This window comes from Malaclemys terrapin, chromosome 11 (genome assembly GCF_027887155.1).
Source record: "Malaclemys terrapin pileata isolate rMalTer1 chromosome 11, rMalTer1.hap1, whole genome shotgun sequence".
NCBI lineage: Eukaryota > Metazoa > Chordata > Testudines > Emydidae > Malaclemys > Malaclemys terrapin.
Genome location: NC_071515.1, coordinates 42,447,685 through 42,468,778, shown reverse-complemented (window position 1 = coordinate 42,468,778; position 21,094 = coordinate 42,447,685). Strand labels below are relative to the sequence as shown.

At 38.0% G+C, this 21,094-nt stretch overlaps 1 protein-coding gene across 2 annotated transcripts; it reads left to right on the top strand.

The window, feature by feature from the left end:
* The first annotated feature begins 721 nt into the window (after positions 1-721).
* BBS5 (Bardet-Biedl syndrome 5) lies at positions 722-20,993 on the top strand. 2 transcript variants are annotated; one of them, XM_054043856.1, is made up of 12 exons: positions 722-894; positions 4,699-4,781; positions 8,064-8,129; positions 10,149-10,198; positions 10,611-10,738; positions 13,918-14,053; positions 15,087-15,182; positions 15,727-15,789; positions 16,670-16,804; positions 16,924-17,007; positions 19,117-19,140; positions 19,258-20,993. In XM_054043856.1, exons 1-12 carry the CDS (start codon positions 833-835, stop codon positions 19,357-19,359), a joined length of 1,029 nt encoding a protein of 342 aa, XP_053899831.1. In that variant the 5' UTR covers positions 722-832; the 3' UTR covers positions 19,360-20,993. The 2 variants fall into 2 exon arrangements, with proteins under 2 accessions (XP_053899831.1, XP_053899832.1); XM_054043857.1 differs by lacking the exon at positions 15,727-15,789.
* The last annotated feature ends 101 nt before the right edge of the window (positions 20,994-21,094 follow it).

The window sequence follows — 21,094 nt, the reverse complement described above, 5'->3', positions numbered from 1 at the left end:
AGACTCTTGCTAACTCAGATTGAAAACATAGTCTGGTTCAAGAGGACCTACCCAGAAGAAAGCGAGTAGAGCTGTAGGTGAGGTGAAGGAAGAGAGGAGGCAACAGCTGAAGGGGCTGAAACCCATCCCAGCCCCGTACCCAAAGCTGATTACAGCAGCAGGAGCCCTCTGCAGCCGAGAGACTCGACGTTCGTAACTTAATAGAAAGGCGGCTACATTTAAAGGCGTGAAGCGGTTTCCATTGGCAGAGCCGCCAGCAAACCCGCACAGCAGCGTCCAGTACTTGGTGGTGGTGGTGGCCGTTGTTGTCCCGCAGATGCCCAGTCAGCACAGGTTACAGACCCGGGTTTACAGTCAATTTCCTGGCAAGCTGGTGCCAGGTTTAGGGGATTGGGGGAGGAGAGGGTAAGACCCCCCCGACCCTGGGTCTGCCCCCTGCAGCTGAGCCCAGAACAGCTCCGCGCAGGGAGCGATCAGCCCCGCAGCAGGCGGGCCCTGCGCGCAGCGGCCGCGGAGGGGGAAGGCAGTGGCTAGGGCTGCGCTGAGCCAGCGGACACAACTCCGGCGCGAGCCCCCCGGCCCATGAGGCGGCAGTAGCCGCGCGGCTCGGGGAGCTGTTTCGGGAGAAGCGCCGCGCGATGGGCGTGGAGGGAGCAGCCCCACCCCACGCTCTGCGGGCGGAGCCGGCGGCGGCAGCTCCTCCCAACGGCGGTCGCGCCTGGGAAGTTTGGTCCTCGCTGCGCTACGTCGGGCAGTTGCCAAGCCCGGTGCCGGACGCGGGGGAGAACTCCGCGGAGCCGTTGGCGGGCCCTGGCGAGGACCGTGGGGAGTGATGATGTCTGTGCTGGACGCGCTGTGGGAGGACAGGGATGTTCGCTTCGACATCTCGCCGCAGTGAGTGGCGCCCCCGGGCCTCCCCTCTGCGAAGCCTCCTTCAGCCCCGTTGCGGGGCCTGAGTCTCAGGGTGGCGGGGCCGCTTTGGGGGGCCTGGCGCGGCCCTGCCAGCCCGCTAGGGCCCGAGACAACTCCCGGCACAGCCTACAGCAAGGGGCTGCCTTCGTCCAGAGAGGGGCCGCGCTGGGGACTGGTCACTTCACGACGAAGTAGTGCGTGCTGGGAGCAGCCGGGCCCTCCGGCTCGGATGTGCGGTCGGCATCCCTTTTTACAAGGGAGCAGTGCATGCTGGGAGGGAGCGGTGCAAGGAGATGCAGGGTCAGCCTGAAGGCTCGCGGGAGTCCTAGTACAGATACTAATCCTGCTATTTAAGTTTAGGGATTGGAGTGTAGTCAGGGCTCAGAAACAGGCAGTAGGTTGCTCATTCCCTGTACCAAATCCTCTGGGAAACTACTCATCTATTTTCCAGAATCTCCACATTCATTTAAAATAAAAAGTAAGCAAAGAATCTCAAAAACGTGAACTAAGTGTAACCAATGCAAAGATGTCTGCATACAAAGATATGTGCCATGTTCACTTAATCAAGGTGTTTACTCAGCATTGCTATGTGTTTAATTCCTCATGCAAGAAAGCAGGATCTTCACAGATCTGAACTATTTAAAGAGTGAATCTCAGTTTGGTGCTACATGTAAGTGGCATTTTGGAAGATACTGCTTCCCCCACCCCACGCATACACACTCACGATCCCAAGAAACCTCGCAGAGCCCACAGGCATACTGAAGCCACACCAAAGCTCACAGAGCACACTTTTATGTTTTGAACTTCTGCACAATCTAGAGTGATTTCTCATTTTGGTGACTCAGGTGGGTGAAGCTTGGAAGAGTACTTCTCCTCTCCCACAAATCTGACCCCTGTTTATAGAACACTTTGGCCTTCATTGTTACCATATTTCCGGTTCCCAAAAAGAGGATGCTGCTAAAGAGGGAGAGCCGGGAGGGGGTGGGGGGTGTTACTCACTGTAGGTGGGAGTCGGTGTTGCCCCCCATCACATGGGAGGGTGGCTGGCACAAGCCCAAGATGCAGCAACAGCCATCGCAGATGTAGGGGAGGGACTAATCGGGAACGGGACCAATCGGGACCCTTTTTGAGCTGAAGCTTGTCTGTTCTGAAAAACCCCTGGACATTTCATGTTATTTTAAAAATCCCTCTGCACGGAGAAAGAAGGCTCAAAAAAAAGAGGCTGTGTCTAGAAAAACCTGGACTTATGGTACCCTAGTGTGCAAGGTCAGATGTCTGAAGCAATTTCAGAAACATACAGTTATCTCTTGAATAGTTAGTTAGTGTGCCTCTTGTTCTTTTTTATAGGAAAGTTGGCTTCTATTTAGTTTTTTAAAAAATCTTTAAGTTATACGGTGTGTCGGGACATCATAGGAGCCAAAGCCTAGGGAATGGAGCGGGTTCTTGAAAGAGCATAATGAAACACACATCCTCTAAAATAATCATGGTAGAGAAAAAAAATCAAAGTTCACATCAATAAGTATTTTCTACTAAGACCCATAGCTTGCTGGATAAGACTGAAGGATGCTTCATGGTGAGAGAACAAAATAAAAAATTTTGGAATTTGAACTTTACTGCTGCAGTGTTGCTGAAGAAGAATTTGGTCCGTGTATTTGGGCATGTGTATTCCTGAATGTAGACTCAAAAGAAATGTACACATTAAGCTAATACACTAAAGCAGTGGTTCTCAACCAGGGGCACGTGTACCCCTGGAGGTACTCGGAGGTCTTCCATGGGGTACACCAACTCATCTAGATATTTGCCTAGTTTTAGAACAGACTACATAAAATGCACTAGTGAAGTCACTACAAACTAAAATTTCATAGACAACGGTTCGTTTATACTGTTCAATACATTGAAATGCAAGTACAGTATTTATATGTCAATTGATTTTATAATTATATGTTAAAAATGAGAAAGTAAGCAATTTTTCAACAATAGTGTGCTGTGACACTATTTTTATGTCTGATTTTATAAGTTTAAGTTGAGGTGAAACTTGGGGGCACACAAGATAAATCAGACTCTTGAAAGGGGTACAATATTCTGGAAAGGTTGAGAGCAGGGGTCGGCAACATTTCAGAAGTAGTGTGCCGAGTCTTCACTCTAATTTAAGATTTCACATGCCAGTAATACATTTTAACGTTTTTAGAAGGTCTCTTTCTATAAGTCTATAATATATAACTAAACTATTGTTGTATGTAAAGTAAATAAGGTTTTTAAAATGTTTACGAAGCTTCATTTAAAATTAAATTAAAATGCAGAGCCCCCAGGACCGGTGGCCAGGACCCGGGCAGTGTGAGTGCCACTGAAAATCAGCTTGTGTGCCGCTGTTGGCACGCATGCCATAGGTTGCCTACCCCTGGTTGAGAGCCACTGCACGAAAACAACAAGTAGGAAAAAACCCTTCAGTTGAGCTAGAATAACAATAAAGTCACTATAATGGCTTTAGCTTATGGCAACAGATTTACCATTTAGACAATCCTGTGTAGCGTGTATTGCAGTAATCCTGTCTGGACTTAGAACTGCATGCATTGTGGTTTTTAGATTAGAGTAAAAAATCTAAAATCTGTAGTCTAGAAATATTTATAAAAATCAGTAAAACTCTTTCTTGATCAAGATTGACCCATTTGGATAGTGAGGTTGTACAACGGCTTACCTACTCATCTGTTCATTTGCTATCTGCCACTCTGTTCAATGCCAGAAACAATTGTGTCATACTAGACAGACAAGAACCGACACAGCTACTACGCTGCATAATGTTAGACATATTTTTAAAAACACAGTAGTCCTAGAATTCATTACTCTTATTGCAAACATTTATACAAATTGTGATATTTCTACCATATTAGCAAATCTTTGGTTCACATTCTTTTGTTCCAAATATTGGTGGCTTGTGCCCCATGTCCTCCCAATCAATTATAAAATTAGCTGCACAACATGAAAATGAATGTGAAAGTAACATTTGTACAGCACTTTGAAAATATAAATAAGTGTTAAGTATTATTAATATTTTCTCTTGATTCACAAGTGACTAAAAATAACACATGGTAAATTGCAAAGAAAAAAGAAAAGAAAACCAGGCAAAATTTTCATTGCTTGCTCTTCTCAGTGGACTGACAGTTGAATTAAAATACATTAGCACTATATATTTGACTCAGTAGTGCTGGTTTATTGTTTCCATGTGTTGAGTTTCTATGCAGTTATGGTCATTTGGTGTCCCCCTTCTGTTTTGGCCTTCCACCTATCCCAATGGTGTATCATCATGAATTTCCACACCCAATCAAATATCTAGGTGACAAAATACTTAAAGTAGTAATGCCAAAAGAAAATCCATAAGGGAGAGTAGACAGCAAATAAGGCAGGGAATTGAAATTTAATTTGGTATCTAAAAAGCAACATGAGCTTTGAACTGTATACCAACAGGCATCACTGTCATGGACTAATGAGATTGTATTTCCTCTTCATTGACTATACCTAGTAGGACCTGACTTTCAGATATGACAAACACATAGAGCTCTTACAGCAGCCCATGGAATATTGCATTTGTTGGGGAGAAGTTGTTAACAAAGGGAATATGTGGGAGTAGAAATGATCACCACTTTACAGGGCCCAAGAGAGTAAACCCAATAATATCTTAATTATACCTTATTTTGTTGTGTCTAGACCACAGTATTTTGTGATCTGTTTAAATGGAAATGAATAAATGAAATGATAATATCAAAAACAAATACAATTACCTTGTTTTAGGCAAATGAAAATGAGACCAGGAGAGGTTCTTATAGACTGTTTAGATTCTATTGAAGATACCAAAGGAAACAATGGAGACAGAGGTAAGTGTGTACCTAATGAAATTCTCATCTTCTTAACTTCTAATTTGTTTAATCATTGAGGGTTTAAAGCAGCTGCCATTGAAGTTAATGGGAACACTCCCACTCACTTCAGTGGGAACAGGAGTGGATCCTGAATGCATAATTGTAAGAAAGACGGAAACAATTACACCATTAGAAAATGATTATACCTGAAGTTACGTTATTTCTGAAAGGAAAATGCAGAACTATCAAGTAATGTTCTACAGTTGTCTGTGAATCTTGCAAGAGAGAGCTACTGTATGTATATCTGATATTGGTCATTAGTCTTCTCTCTGAAGATCTTAGGAAAACAAACATATAGACTATAATGCAGACTATACTAGCATACTTGTGCTACCAGACAGAGAACATATATCTGTTCTCTCAAGGATATCCATCAGGTAGTGCAGTAGGTGCCAATGGCATGGATTTGATGGAAAGCAAAATAGGTGATGGAAAGTCTGTACCTGTGGGTTTGTTTGGAATTGAAAGCCTGGTTAGGAGGCAATTCATTTGGGTTCAGTTTCCTCCCTAAAAACAACTTGGTGATCTTAAGCTATAATCCTGCAGAAGGTTGTATAGGCCTGTACTACAACTGTATAATTTCTAGTTCTAGTGGGAACTTGTTTAAATTTTATAACACAAGAGGATTTCTTTTTTCAAGATTTATTGTACTCTCTAATTATCTCAAGTGGTTTCTCCCATCATAGGTTAAGGTGCTTCTGTAGACAGAAAAAGTGGTAAATTCATCATAGAGTGTCATTGGACTAGGTTTCAAAATTGTGCTATTATCAGGCAACTACATTTTAAAATGATATAGTCTATTTCTCAGAGGACTGTTAGAAATGGTAACAAAACCTTCATTTATCAAGTTGTTGCAGGAACTGGAACTCTTTAATTTGTTTAAATTAATTCATTAGCCATCCTGATGCAGGAGCTTAAATACAATGTGAGATCTTTTCATTATTGAAAAGCCCTTTAAGAGAAGAACCCACCGGGAAGAATAATTCCTTTGTCTCTACTTAGAGCAAAATGTTGGGCCTTTCTTATATAGTAGTAAGGGATATGCACCACTGTGATAGGGTCTTTGGGGGCCAGGCAGCCTAGCGGTTAGATCATTGGTTAGGGGCTGGAATGGGGGCCTGCCCTCCTTTCCCTCAGGTCCTGGCTCAGAGTCCAGGGCCACTCACACCACTAGATAGGGGAGATGGATCTTGCTCCCAGCCATGAGGGGGGTGCTCCGGACCTGTTTTCTGAATTGTTCCCTATGTAAGTCCTTTAGTTTGGGGCATGGCCCTGCTAGCCCAGTTTCCCCACACTTGAAGCTTGGTGGTAGATTCCCCTTGGCAGGGGAAGAGTTACTTGCTTCCAGTGGCTTCATTGCCAGGCAGTGCTGCATCTGTGCCTTCAGGCAGACACACAGAGAGTTCCTGCCTCTTCACCAATCAGTACCTGACTGAGCCAAGCTCCCTTTTTTTTCTCCCCCTTCCAGGCCTGGCATTGGCTGCAGGTATAGCAGGGTGGGGCTAGCTGAAACCACAGGTTTTCTTTATCCCCTGCTGTGCGTGGCAGCCATCTCTCTGCTCCTTCACAGCCACATAAGCTGCCTTCATTCTCAGCCAAGCACTCCTGAAGGTGGTTGGGCTGATGTGCAAGCAGAAGGAATAGAGGGGATTTGCATAAGGTCCATGGGTATAGGGCTACTTGGTAAAGTAGCTCATGTAAAGGAACTTCTCATCCTCCCATCCACCACCACAATGAGAGTGAAATCCATAACTGTTTTTTGGGCTTACCTCTTGTGGGTATCGCTGGTGTATGGGAGTAGAACTGGGCAAATAACTGATTTTTTGGTTCTCTGGCATTTCCCGGGGGGGAGGTGAGAGGGTTTCGATTTTTCTCTAAAACTGTAGATTACAAAAAACATTCAAGAAATCAGACATCAGCAAAAACTTTGATTTGGAGCAAACACTTTTTTAAAATCTGAAATGTTCGGTTTCATTTCTGGGCATTTTTAACTTTTTAAAATAAAAGCAAAGGAAATTGAAGGTCTAGATTCACAAAATGACTGGAGGAAAAGGTGGTGGTAGTACCCCCCCTTATAACCTTTAGGGCACTCTCCTTGGATGTAGATGACCTATATTCAATTCTTCCATCTGCCTGATGTGGAGAAGGAATTTGAACGTAGGTCTCCCAGATTTCAGGAGAATCCCCTGTCCACTGGGCTGTGGGATATTGTGAAACAGGTCTCTCAGTCATTCCTGTTGAAGCTATTCTGCTTTGTATAAAATACTTGAATAGTCACTGGGTTAGAGAGAGAATGAGAATAAGTCTGGCTTAGTGGTTAGGGCTTACCTGAGGTGAGAAAGACCCAAGTTCAAGTCCCTGTTCTAAAGAGAGATTGAGAGAGACCTGCCCCCGAATACCCCAAACAGAGTGGTTGGGAAAGTCTTGTGCAATATGAGAGATCCAAGTTCAGATCCTTTCTCCATATCGGGGGGGACGGACGACAATATTTGGGTTTCTTTCGCATCCCGGGTGAGGGGCCTAATGCCTGGAGTAAAGGTTATAAGGAAGGCAGCTGTGCTACTGTCACCACCATCGCCCCTGGCTGTCCTGTAAATCTAGCCCCAAAAATCAAACACATTGTCTCAGATATGTCAAAATCATTTGTTTTAACATTATCAAAGTTATTTTGTTTTTTGATTTGACTGAAACTATTTGAAATAAGCGCACATTCACAAATAGTTTTGACTAACCTGAAACTGCATTTTTTTTCAATGACTACTTAGTCAAAAAAAGTTACCCAGGTCAGTATGGGAAACTGTTTCCCTCCTTCCTGATTGCCACCACGAGAGATCTTTCTTAGAACAGGCCTTTAGTCCTTTCTCTAGATGACAACTCTATCTAAGAGTTAGCCTGAAGCTCCCTTTTTGTGTGTGAGACCCATTTAAGGTTCATGACCACTATTGCACTGGTATCTGCGCAGTCACCTGGGGTAAACCCATTCCTCTAATAGGATCTTGACGTAGGTGCTGAACATGACTCAGTGTCATTCTATGGTGGTAATGAACTCTATCTAAAATAAAGGTTTTTACAACAAAAGAAAGATCAGTATTGGCATTTGGTTTGTAGGGGTTTTCAGGAAGAGGAAAGGAAGCAGTTCTTATGTTTAAATTTTAAGTTTTGTGGAGCAACTTTGAAATCCCATGTTTAATCTGGACAGTTGTCAAATTTAATGAAAAATGTTGCACTCTTTGTTTCCAGGTAGACTTCTAGTGACAAATTTACGGATTATTTGGCACTCATTGGCATTACCTAGAGTCAATCTCTGTAAGTATCCCCTTTAGTTAAGAGGAATAAAGTTTTGTGTTTTCTTATAAGGTAGTATGCTGAATTTTCACAACAGTAATGAGTATAGCAATAAAGTTACAGTCTAATATTATGTGCTACTGCAAAGTCTTCAGTCTCCCATTGCTACCTAACCTGGGTATAATCCAGCAGTATTCATTATTCCTTTCAGTAATATAGGAACTGATATAATAATTCCTAGATAAACTGTCAATGTTTAATAACAATTTCTCAAACTAGAATTCTGAAGATCACAACAGTGTTATACTTTTCCTAAAGTCTATGGAATTTGTAGGTTTGCCTAGGAAGAACTGTTTCATTTTACTGTACTTTGAATTGCCCACTTGTCATGTCAGTATATGCTGTTGCCACTTCTTTATTTTGATTTAGTCTTGAGCCTCGTTTTTTCTCTCCTCAGAAACATATCATTTACTGTTATGGGCCCTGATTCATCAGGCTACTTAAACACATGTCAAACTTCAATTACACGGGTAGTCAATGAAACTGCCCAGGTGCTTAAAGTTAAGCATGTTCTTAAGTAGCTTGCAGAACGGTAGTGTGTGTCGTGGTACATTTGTTCAGCAGGCATTTTGCTCCAGATACTCAATTTCCAGTAGCCAAGAAAGTAGAAGTCCCGATGTTCACAAACTCAATCCCCCCTACATTGTATTACGTATTTGTGGTGATATTTTTTACCAAGTTATATAAAGTTTGCTTCTGGTCTCAAGGACAGATTCACCCCTGCTATAGGCAGAGACAATTCTATTCTTCAACTTTTTAGATATTTTAAAAATTGATTTTCTGTCAAAGTAATGCATTATCTATTACATGTAAGGTAATTTATTGACAAATAACAGGAAGTATCAATGAGTGAGTGAGTTTGCTAATTCTAGATTTCACAGTGGACATCAGTGTAGGCGCTGAATGATGACCTTGAGAGTAGTATTAATATGTGCAAAAATACCAGCAAAGACTGCCTTGTGTATCATGTAAAGATATAAGCATCCTCATTCTTTTGCCTGCCACCATACCCTAGTTTTCGAGACTGCAAAATCTCCTCATGACTAGCTCCCTAGTTGTCCTTTACTTATTTCATTGTTGCAGCCTTATTCTATATAAATTATATTTATATAAATTTCTATAAATATTTTCTAGTGGAAAGATTAAAAACGGAGAAGGCTGTGAATGCCTTGACCCTACTCTTTTGACTATGCTTACTTTTAATCGTTTTTTAAGATTTCTTGGACTCTTTGGACCCTTATCCTTTATCATATTTCCTAGAACTCCCCATGTTCATTCAGCAGCTACTTTCAACTCATTTTCTATTATAAAAATTAAGCTCCCAATCCTGCATAGGGATCCTTGCAAGGAAGAAAATCCTATTCAGATTTATTTGCAGAACTGGAGCCTAAATTGGGAATAATATTGAGCATGTCCCAATTTAGGTTCCAGTTCTGCTGCCCCACTCAGATGAATAGACCAATATATTTTAGGTAGGGCTTGGGCCTGCTCGTATTGCAATCAGTGACAAAGCACTGATTGGCTTCAGATTGGGCCCCTAACTATGTCAGTAGGTCTGCTCAGATGAAGAACTGAAGGACTGGGGTCTTAGTTTTTAATAACACAAACTGTTGTGGTCAGGGCAATAAAGCATTTTTAAAATTTTACCTTTTTTTTCCCTCTCTGTCCCCTCATTCTCTTCTCATTCTCCTCTTTTCAGACACAGTATCCATTCCCCCACCCAAACTGCTTCTATTTTTTTGCACTCTTAGCTCCTGGGATCCTCGCAACAATATTAATATAATAGTGGTAGGGATTTTTGTTTTTAAGGGTGAGATTCTAGCTGGGAACAGGTATGACATAATGTAAAAGGCCCAGCCAGCCTATCATAATGTGGGCTTTTCACAATCAGTGTCCCAAAGAATGCTCTAACTGTATTGTTCTATATAACAGAATTTTCTTCTGATCAAAACTGTGCTTTTTTCCCCCCACAATTTTTAGCTGTTGGTTACAACTGCATTATAAATATAACTACGAGAACTGCTAACTCAGTAAGTTTCAAAATACTTCTTAAATTAAAAAGGTGTAAAAGTACCATAAACACTCATTGCACTATATAAATAATCTGAAAGTTCATCTTTAATCATAGACATAAAATAGTAGTGAATTTTTTATTTTAAATATTTAGAAATAAATTTTTAATTTTATAAGGAGAGGGTTTATTATTACAAGAATCTTGGGGGGAAATAGTGACTTTTGTGGGGCCAGGATTTCAATAACCAGGGGACCAGGAAGTCAGTGTAAAAATTCCATAGACTGCTCTGGGGCCAGAATTTCACCTTAAGTGATTATAATTAGAATATGACCAAAAAAATGGTATGCTTGGATTGTTGATTCTCTGTGTTGTTTACAATCAAGATTCTGTAATGTCAAAATGTTAAATATTAACAATTTTTCTTATAGAAACTACGAGGCCAGACAGAAGCTCTTTATATATTAACTAAATGTAACAATACACGATTTGAGTTCATATTTACTAATGTGGTTCCTGGGAGTCCCAGACTTTTCACTTCAGTTATTGCTGTACACAGGTACCATACTTAAAATAATGTTAAAATTATAGTAACTCAAGTATATATGCAGAATTGGGGATTGCTGTCACTGATGGACCCATCACATACTCGCACATACGTAAAGTCCACAGAAGTATTTGAAATACGAGCAAGGAATCTTAAAATGTGAGATGGAGGGATGGGGGGGCAGAAAGTCTGAGTCCAATTAAATGAATAAATACTGTAAAACGCATTTCATTCATATGTGTTATTGACCAGGGACGATATCCCACACTCTGGCTCAGCCAAAACTTTCACTCAAATTGGAATGTGGCTTGAGTGAAGACTGCAGGCTCTGGCCCTAGCACAGAACAAGTTACAATAACTCCAGTGCAAACCTGAGAAAAAAAATTCCATTGGAACAGTTATCAATTATTAGGTGAAACTAAAATTCTTGGATTCTTATACTGGGTCATCCTTGCATTCTGTTAAAGATTCACTAAGTAGTTTTGTCTTAACTTTGTTTTGATTTAAATAAAATTTGTCAATTGATTTGCATCAAAAAACATTCATCTTGCCTTCATAAATGACCTGGAATTTGCTTGAATTAGGGCTGTCGATTAATCGCAGTTAACTCATGCGATTAACTCAAAACAATTAATCATGATTAATCACAGTTTTAATTGCACTGTTAAACAATAGAATACCAATTGAAATTTATTACATATATTTGGACATTTTTCTACATTTTCAAGTATATTGATTTAAATTACAACACAGAATACAAAGTGTACAGTGCTCACTTTATATTATTTTTGCACTGTAAAAGTGATAAAAAATAGTATTTTTTCAATTCACCTCATACAAGAACTGTAGTGCAATCTCTTTATCGTGAAGGTGCAACTTATTAATGTAGGGTTTTTACATAACTGCACTCAAAAACAAAACAATGTAAAAATTTAGAGCCTACAAGTCCACTCAGTCCTACTTATTCAGCCAATCGCTAAGACAAACAATTTAATTTACATTTAAGGGAGCTAATGCTGCCGGCTTCTTATTTACAATGTCACCTGAAAGTGAGAACAGGCATTCGCATGGCACTTTTGTAGCTGACATTGCAAGGTATTTACATGCCAACTATTGTAAACATTTGTATGTCCCTTCATGCTTTGGGCACCATTCCAGAGGACATGCTTCCATGCTGATGATGCTTGTTTAAAAAAATCCGTTAATTAAATTTTGACTGACTCCTTGGGGGAGAGTAGTATGTTTCCTACTCTGTTTTACCCGGATTCTGCCATGTATTTCATATTATAGCAATCTCGGATGATGACCCAGCAAATGCTTTTTGTTTTAAGAACACTCACTGAGATTTGACAAAACGCAATGTGAGATTTCTAAAGATAGCTACAGCACTCGACCCAAGGTTTAAGAATCTGAAGTGCCTTCCAAAATCTGAGAGGGACGAAGTGTGGAGTATCTTTCAGAAGACTTAAAAGAGCAACACTCTCATATGGAGACTATAGAACCCAAAACACCAAAAAAGAAAATCAACTTTCTGCTGGTGGCTTCTGACTCAGATGATGAAAGTTAACATGCGTCAGTCTGCACTGCTTTGGATCGTTATCGAGTAGAACCTATTATCAGCGTGGACGCATGTCCTCTGGAATGGTGGTTGAAGATGAAGGGACATATGAATCTCTAGCACATCTGGCACATAATTATCTTGCGACGCTAGCTACAACAGTGCCATGCAAACGCCTGTTCTCACTTTCGGGTGACATAAACAAGAAGTGGACAGCATTATCTCCTGCAAATGTAAACAAACTTGTTTCTCAGAGGCCTTGTCTACACTACGTGTGGGGTCCACATTACTCTATGTCTCCCATCGACTCCCTTTATGCTTCTCGTTCAGATGGAGTACATGAGTCAATGGGAGAGTGATCTGTGGTTGATTTAGCAGATCTTCACTAGACCTGCTAAATCGACTGCCGATGCATTGATTGCCACGCATCGATCCCCTGGTAAGTGTAGACAGTAACTGTCTACACTAGAAGTAGGACTGAGTGGACTTGTAGGCTCTAAAGCTTTACATTGTTATATTTTTTGAAGGCAGTTTTTTTTTGTACATAATTCTACATTTGTAAGTTCAACTTTCATGATGAAAGGATTGCATTACAGTACTTGTATGAGGTGAACTGAAAAATACCATTTCTTTTGTTTTTTACAGCATAAATATTTGTAATCAAAAATAAATATGAAGTGAGCACTTCGTATTCTGTGTTGAAACTGTAATATATTTGAAAATGTAGAAAACATCCAAAAATATTTAAATAAATGGTATCCTATTATTGTTTAACAGTGTGATTAATCGCACAATTACTAGTGATTAATTTTTTTAATTGCACAATTAATCACAATCAATTTTAATTGCTTGACAGCCCAATTTGAATACAAAAGCTTAAGTTCTATAAATAATGATTTTAAGCAATTCCTATGGTTTAAAGTAGCCTGTGTGATATCAGCGAGAAAAAAACTTTCTGATTTCTAAATAAACTAGAGCTAATTTCAATATTCAACTTCTTTGAAGTATTAGTAAAAACTAATATTAATAAGTAAAGTACACTTTTAATTGAAATATTTGCATAGGAGTAGTGAATCATTTAGTGTAAATCGAGGAATCATGACTGGATTGAAAAGCCCATTGGGGCCAGGATTTCACCCCTAAAGAATACATTATATAGATGTGAACCTGTACATAGTCTAATGACATGAACCCTGACCTACAGTATATACATAATTAAAAATTGTGGAATAATGATTTGTGTATATCTTATATATACAGAATATTTGTGCCTGATCGGAGTTGAAAATTAAATGTTTCCCAGTGACCATACTGTATATAATGTGTGAACAGCAGGCTTTGGTTTCATTTTAACAGTTGAAAGAGCAGAACTGTAAGGTGCAGAAAAGTGACAGCATGCATCAGAACACTGCAAAAGACCAAAATTGATTTCAAGCTAAAAAGTAATTTTTAAAATGTTTTGCTTAGTTTAAAAAAAAATTAACATAGCTATTCTACGTAGTGAAGGCTTATTAAAATTGCTGAACTTATAGATAATTGAAGTGGGAAGTTTGAAATATTTTATAAACCTGTGTTAACATGAACTATGAAAGACATTGAAATCTTCAGCTTTGGCATGTATTTTTATTTGTAGAGCTTATGAAACTTCTAAAATGTACCGTGATCTTAAGCTAAGAAGTGCATTGATTCAAAACAAGCAACTGAGATTATTACCACAAGAACAAGTATATGACAAAATCAATGGAGTCTGGAATTTATCTAGTGATCAGGTATAATTAAAAGAAGAGTATATGCAGTTTTACTAAAACTTTGCTTTGTTTTTCATCTTCCTAGCAACTGTACTATTATAGTTCTATAACCTCACAGGAATTCTCTTTTGGTTCAGTTCATGAGTGGGTTACATGAGAAGCAGTCTATCCTGTGTATGCTATTCAGTATAACAGAGTACTCCTCGTAGCAACCTGTCATGACATTTGTGAGAGAGTTTTTCAGCTCTGTATACAAGGAATTAGATACACAGCTCCTATTAACAAGAAGTATTTGAGAGCCTAATTCTCTGTGTATCATTCTGAAAATATACCCTGCTATTTCTAAAACACTTTGCTGCATATTTGTATAATCTACTTGCAGTTTTTGACTGCATGTTTTCCTTTGTTTTATAGTTGCTAACAACTAAAAACATTGGAATAGAAGATTATTTCTTGGGGATGGGGTGAGACTAGGAGTTGCAAGTGATATGTACAATATGTCGGTGTTATTCTCCAGGGAACTACTTATCTGTACTTTTTTAGGGCATGGAAAAAAAATGGAAGCTGTTATTTGTCTGTGTAATTTTAGTCCAAAATGGGCATTACATCAGTCTTGATGAATAAGAGTTCTTTCCTCTATGCTCCAGTTTTGATTTTGGCACACATGTCCACAGTCGCCTAAATTTAACGCACATGCCATTGTACTTGTACAGTATGCCAGTTCTGGAACTCTACAGTGAACAACACTTGAAAGTTTCACATTCTCCTCTAAGGTTCACTGTGCTGTAGTGTGATCCTGGTTTGCTGCAGTAATAGCAATCCCCCAAGGGTTTTTACCACTTAAGCAGTGAGAGTCTTTTTTAAGATCTTCTCCTGCTCCCATTAAAATCAGTGGTAACACTCCCATTGACTTCAGTTAGGCAGCATCAAATCCTAATTGAACTGAATGCAGAGTTCCATTATATTAGCATTTCAGTGGAGGATCTGAGTAGGGTCTGCAAATGAGAACAGGCCCTACATTTCAAAAGAATTCTGATATATCTATTTTTTACAGGGAAATCTGGGGACCTTTTTCATTACTAATGTGAGAATAGTTTGGCATGCAAATATGAATGACAGCTTTAATGTCAGCATACCATATCTGCAAATTGTAAGTATCTTAACCTCAATAATCCTTTTGAAACCTAAATACTGTCTGATATGGGTCAAATTCCAACCTTCAGTTCACACACCTAGCTCATATTGAACTTAATGGGAGTTGCATGTCCTTATCTGAGGGAAGATTTGGCCCTGTTGTAGAGCAGATTTTTCTGTCCAAATTCCTTGAAAAAAAATCAAGCCTGTCAGGATCAGGAGCCGGATCCTTGGATCTGATCTGCATTTCTGATTTCTATGGTGCTTACCATGCTGCTGTTCCAATGCCAGTAGTGTACACCAATGTATGAGACCTCTGGAATTCATCTTTTGATCAAAGGTTTCAGAAAGGAACACTGCCAAGACCTTGCCATCATTTCTGATGGAATACTCCTCCACTGGATGTCAGTGGTTCAGATTTGGAATTCCAAATGGCTGAAGATGCCACGTATTCAGAACTGATAATTGCAGTTAATAGTATTAACAAATTGTTTGTATCAAGGAATTAAAGAACACCATTTTAAAAAAACACATTTTACCTCTTTTTACTTTACAACCAGCGTTCAATAAAGATTAGAGACTCAAAGTTTGGCTTGGCACTTGTCATAGAAAGTTCTCAGCAGGTAAGATGATTTAATAGCATTCTTTAGTTATTTTCATTTTTACCTATATAGCTATGCAATTCTGATATTCACTGTGCTATTTTTAGACAATGAATAGACTGAACTCCTATATGCTCTTTAGAGTTTAAACTCAAGAAAACTTGGCTACATAAGAGGCCAAAATTGTGGTGAAAATATGGCTGTTGAGTTATGAATTTATTGAACAAAGATTTTGATGAATGAACCACCAGCTGATTAATGAGGTCTCTAACTGAAACATGAACTGGCCAGCATGGCCAGTTAATTTGTTATTTATTTAGGTAATGCCTTGTTACACAGGAACTCTAGTTTAGGGAGAGTAATAATGGATTAATTTTAGCACTGTGCAGCTAAAAAATAATACTATTAAAAAAAACATTGTCTTCTTTGCTACTGTGTGTAAAAGATTGGTAATTTCTTCTACTGGTGACCATGATCAAAAACGTTTCTACAGTTGAAAAAATTATTTTTGGCTACATCATATGCATTCATTATAACTGAAAGCTACCTTCATAATAGCACTTATGATCTAATGGATTAAGCATTTATTGAGCAGCTCGAAACTCCTGAATACAGATCCTAGCCTTGCCACTGATTTTCAGTTTTCTCTGTTTCCCATCTGTAAAACAGAATAGTAGTGCATAACTTTTATACTTCATGGGGCGTGAAATCCTAGCCCACTGGAAGTCCATGGAAGTCAGAATTTGTACAGCAGTTTGAAATTTATAAAATACTTATATAAAAGTCCTCATTGTTAGTATTAAGAAATGCCGGTCAAGAGCAAATACTTTTTCTGTAAGTAGATATCTTTTATATAGTAAAAAAATAATTCATTTGAATACATATTTTTATTTTCTTGTAGAGTGGAGGCTATGTACTTGGTTTTAAAATAGACCCTGTGGAGAAACTACAGGAGGCAGTGAAAGAAATAAATTCACTGCATAGAGTTTACTCAGCTAGCCCTATATTTGGAGTGGATTATGAAATGGAAGAAAAGGTATTCTGTTCCTTTTATTACAGAAGCTACATGCAGCATTGCACTAACAGAAGAAATAAAATTATATTAAAAACATTATATATAAATGTATTTGTTTACTTCATTGTCTCAATTTACAGCCTCAACCTCTTGAAGATCTGACAGTGGAACAGGTTCAGGATGATGTGGAAATAGAGTCTGATGAACAGACAGATGCTTTTGTGGTAAGCTTCTCCAGAAAAACAAAATTGTTTGATTATTTAAATATAAATCTTTTATAGACTTGGGTTCCTACTAAAAGCTATGTTGGGTCTTCTGATGTTAAATAACATATTTAAATGTCTTTTGGGCATAAAGTCCAAAACTATGTAGTCTCTAACTTTAAACTCTAACTTTTTCAACATTCTCTTTAGAAAGAGCTATATTTCAAATGGTTATTGACAGTCAAGGTAGTTGGTATTTAAAGTAGCAGTCACAAGCAACTAGCAGCATGCTTTAAGGTCCAGCAGGGTCTAAAAGCTTGTAGTTTAATCAGGTCATACAGATATTAAAATTAAGTCTTCTTTCTTTCTGGGCAGATTGATATGATAGTGTTGTGTCTAGAAGGTTGCCTCAGTATTTGCCCCCACAAGATTTTAGGAAAAGGTAACATTAAATGTTGTCCCTAAACCTAATATGAAGAAGGGATGAGTACCCACAACTTCCATTGATACAAACACAAGAACATATATTGATGAGGTGGAGTCTCTTCTGAAATTATTTTAAATGTAGTCCTTTCCCTATATCCAGAAACTATTTTTTAGTATAAACAGAAGAGTGCACAAGTATTTTTATATGGTAGCCTAACCCAAAATACACATTGTCATAGCTCACTTTTGAAATCTGATAGACTCAACAATCCTAAAACCAACCCTACTAGTCTGCCCTTACTCTTCTTCTTTCCTATCCCTTATCTGTCCTGCTAACCTTCATCTTTTTTATCTCTCTATCTTTCCTTTCTCTTATTTCAGTCTGTAATTTCCTTTCCTTTTTTCCTCTTTCCTTCTGTGTGGTTTTTTTTTTTTTTTTTTTGGGGGGGGGGGGGGGGGACTTCAGTGTCGGGAGTACTTTTATTTCTATGAGATCGTCATCACAGTTACAATCCTTTTCTCTTATATTTGGATTTTGTCTGGATTATCCATGCCTTTGTCACTTCTACTTTGAATTAATCTAATGTGCTCTGTATTTAAGTATCCTAGGATAATATTTGGAAGCTATAGCTGGTACAGAATGCAGTGATCTACTTGCCACAGGGAACATATTTCATCTGAATTCCAGTCTTCTATTGTAATTGAAGGCGTTAGTATTCTGTACAGTCCCATGTGATTTTAGGCCTATTTGAGAAAATGCCTTGGCCCACCAAGACAGCTGAGGTCAGCTGAGACACTTTTTGCTAAGTCCCTAGATTTAAAGATCTAGGAGCTGCTGGCATGGACCTCTCAGAGAAGAGCCATTAATGCTGGAATTTGCTTTCCCTGCTTGTCCAAGACTCAGTCTGATTTTCAGGGGATGGTATAAAGCCCACCTCTTTATACAAGTCTTTGCCTGAGACAGGAATGACTTTGCTTAAGTGTTAGATTAATCATTTTGATAATAGCAGCAAAGAGTCCTGTGGCACCTTATAGACTAACAGACATATAGGCGCATCCGAAGAAGTGGGTATTCACCCACGAAAGCTCATGCTCCAATACGTCTGTTAGTCTATAAGGTGCCACAGGACTCTTTGCTGCTTTTACAGATCCAGACTAACACAGCTACCCCTTTGATAATGTTATTTTTAATTTTTGTGAACATGCCCCAAGATGATATGAAGGGCCCATTTTTAGAAATTGAATAGTAAATGTTGCTGCATGTGCAGAAGGAACTATGAGCATGCCATCAGTTCTGCCTCCATTTTATTATGAATAACAGACATTTGTTATAACAGACATTTTAGCAGTTATTTAGATTGACTGTTTCATATTAAGTCACTGCTTTCTGATTGAAGTTTTGCATAGTAAATTTCAACCCAGAGTGAATTTTTAGTCTTCTTTATAAAATGAAAGTAAAAGATTCTACCAAGCACACATGTAAATCTCAGAAAATATGCCAAATGCAGTTTTAAATAAGAGATTGTTTAACACTGAAATTCATTTTAAAATGGAAAGTTAATAGAACTGAGAAGCCTAAAGTATCTCTGTGTAGGTATAAAAAAATATTAATGGTAAATGGGAAAGTATTTTTTAAATTGCATATAGGAAAACAATTTTAAATCATTTAGGTGGGTTTATGATACTTTTTTTTTCTTTTTGTAGGCTTACTTTGCAGATGGTAATAAGGTAAGAACACTTTAACATTGTAAAATGCATATTATTTAATAATTCACTATTCACAGATTCTAATGAAACTTGTCTTTTATTTGTTCCTCCTCTCTATGCCCTTTGCCTCCAAAAAAGCAACAAGATCGGGAACCTGTATTTTCAGAAGAACTGGGACTGGCAATAGAGAAACTGAAGGATGGATTCACGCTTCAGGGACTCTGGGAAGTAATGGGTTGATTTAGATTTAACATTATTTTCCTGATCAATGCAAGGCATGTAGTCATTATGTTACCACCAGATCTTTAGGAAGACTGAAAATATTTGAGTAAGACAGAACTACTATACCAAAGAGAAGGAACATATAAATATCATACAATGCATAGTTAACTTATTTTGTGAAAGAAAACATGTTAAACAAATTGTACATTTGTAACAATTGTATTTTGTGTATTTTTTTTATATATTTCTTGTGCTAAAGTTTTAAATTATTTATTTGCTTATATAAAAAAGGTACTGATCTATAATTGTATCTAAATAACATTTCCATTGCATATTTTGTGACACAGTCTTAAAATGTTATTTAGGGGAATAAACAAAAATATATTAATGTGGGAAACTTTTTTTTTTTTTTTAAAGAAAGAATAGTTGTCATTGTGGCAGTATTGTGGTATAGATATCATTTTGACAAAGTACTGTACTATTCCAAGTGTAACTGCTAGTTTTCATATTACATCTAGAACTTCATGTACTGTATATCAATCATCATTCCAGGTACTAATTTTCATCCAAAGACTCCAGTACAATTTTTTTTTTTTCCAGAAAGCACTGACTTGTTTGTTTTTTAAAGGAGATAATCAGGAAAGAATCACACACTACATATCTTTTGCTTCTGACCCATCAGACCTTTAAAATGTTGTGTTACATGCAGAGAGAATTGAGTCATTTATTGTTTAAAGGGGAGATGCAGCTGTTATGTTTTTTAGTGAGATGAGATCTTACACACTATTTCCTATAAATGGAAAAAGTGAAATGAGCTCTCCTTTCAGCTGTTGTTTTAGCAGCTGACTACACCAGTGACTTCACTGTGGTATGGAAAGGAAGAAAAGCCTGTTAAATATTTGTGTAAAACTTATATATATATAAAACTATAATTAAATGAAATCCTGTTTATATCAAATGTATTTATAAAAGTTGGTACCCAATCATTAAGTCCCATTAATGGGTGTTTTGCCATTGACTTCTGTGGGAGCAAGATCAAGCCCTTTGTCACTAAAGCACGTTAAGGAAATTCTGGGTTGTTAAAACTTCTACATTTCCAAATGTAATAGAAATCTAAGCCTTCCCTGCCTAAATTCTGAAACTCTTAACAAAAATAATTTGTGAGTACCTAACACGTATATTTTGCAAATCTGCTCTTCTTACTTTGTTAAACTATTAACAGTTTGTACTGTTAATACAAAGCTTCTTTTTCTCAATTTTTAATGTTGTGAGAATTCTCATTGGTTAAAGAATTTTCATTTGTGGCATTTTTTTTTTTAATTTTCTATTCTGTCTCTAATGTACCTATTACCTTCATTTTAAAAGGATAGAGGATACCCTTTACTAATACCACTTTTAATGTCTCCCTAAAATGAAAACTTAAAAACAAATATTGGGGAGGGGGAAGGGAAGTGATAATGTGTCTAGGAAAATGATCTGGAGTGAGAATTACATTTTAAGAATAAAAAAATTGGAGCTTCATTTGTAAATGATATTTTAAAATAATTAAGTGGAATTTTGCTTGGAGATTCTTTTCATATTTTAGCTTGCAAACAAATTACCATGTATTGTTTAAGTAGAAATCCAAAATAAAATACATATTTTTCATTACATTATTTCTCCAGAACTGAATTATGAAAAAACACTTTAGCACAAAATATCTGTCTATAATGAATCACAATGAATTTTACTCAGAATGAAGTACCAGACATTC

Excerpts from the sequence above, each read along its gene's own strand:
- BBS5 (XM_054043856.1), top strand. The coding sequence starts at position 833 with ATGATGTCTGTGCTGGACGCGCTGTGGGAGGACAGGGATGTTCGCTTC. Across the intron at positions 4,782-8,063 it reads AGGAAACAATGGAGACAGAG|GTAGACTTCTAGTGACAAAT; the intron begins GTAAGTGTGTAC and ends CTTTGTTTCCAG. Across the intron at positions 10,199-10,610 it reads CTACGAGAACTGCTAACTCA|AAACTACGAGGCCAGACAGA; the intron begins GTAAGTTTCAAA and ends TTTTTCTTATAG.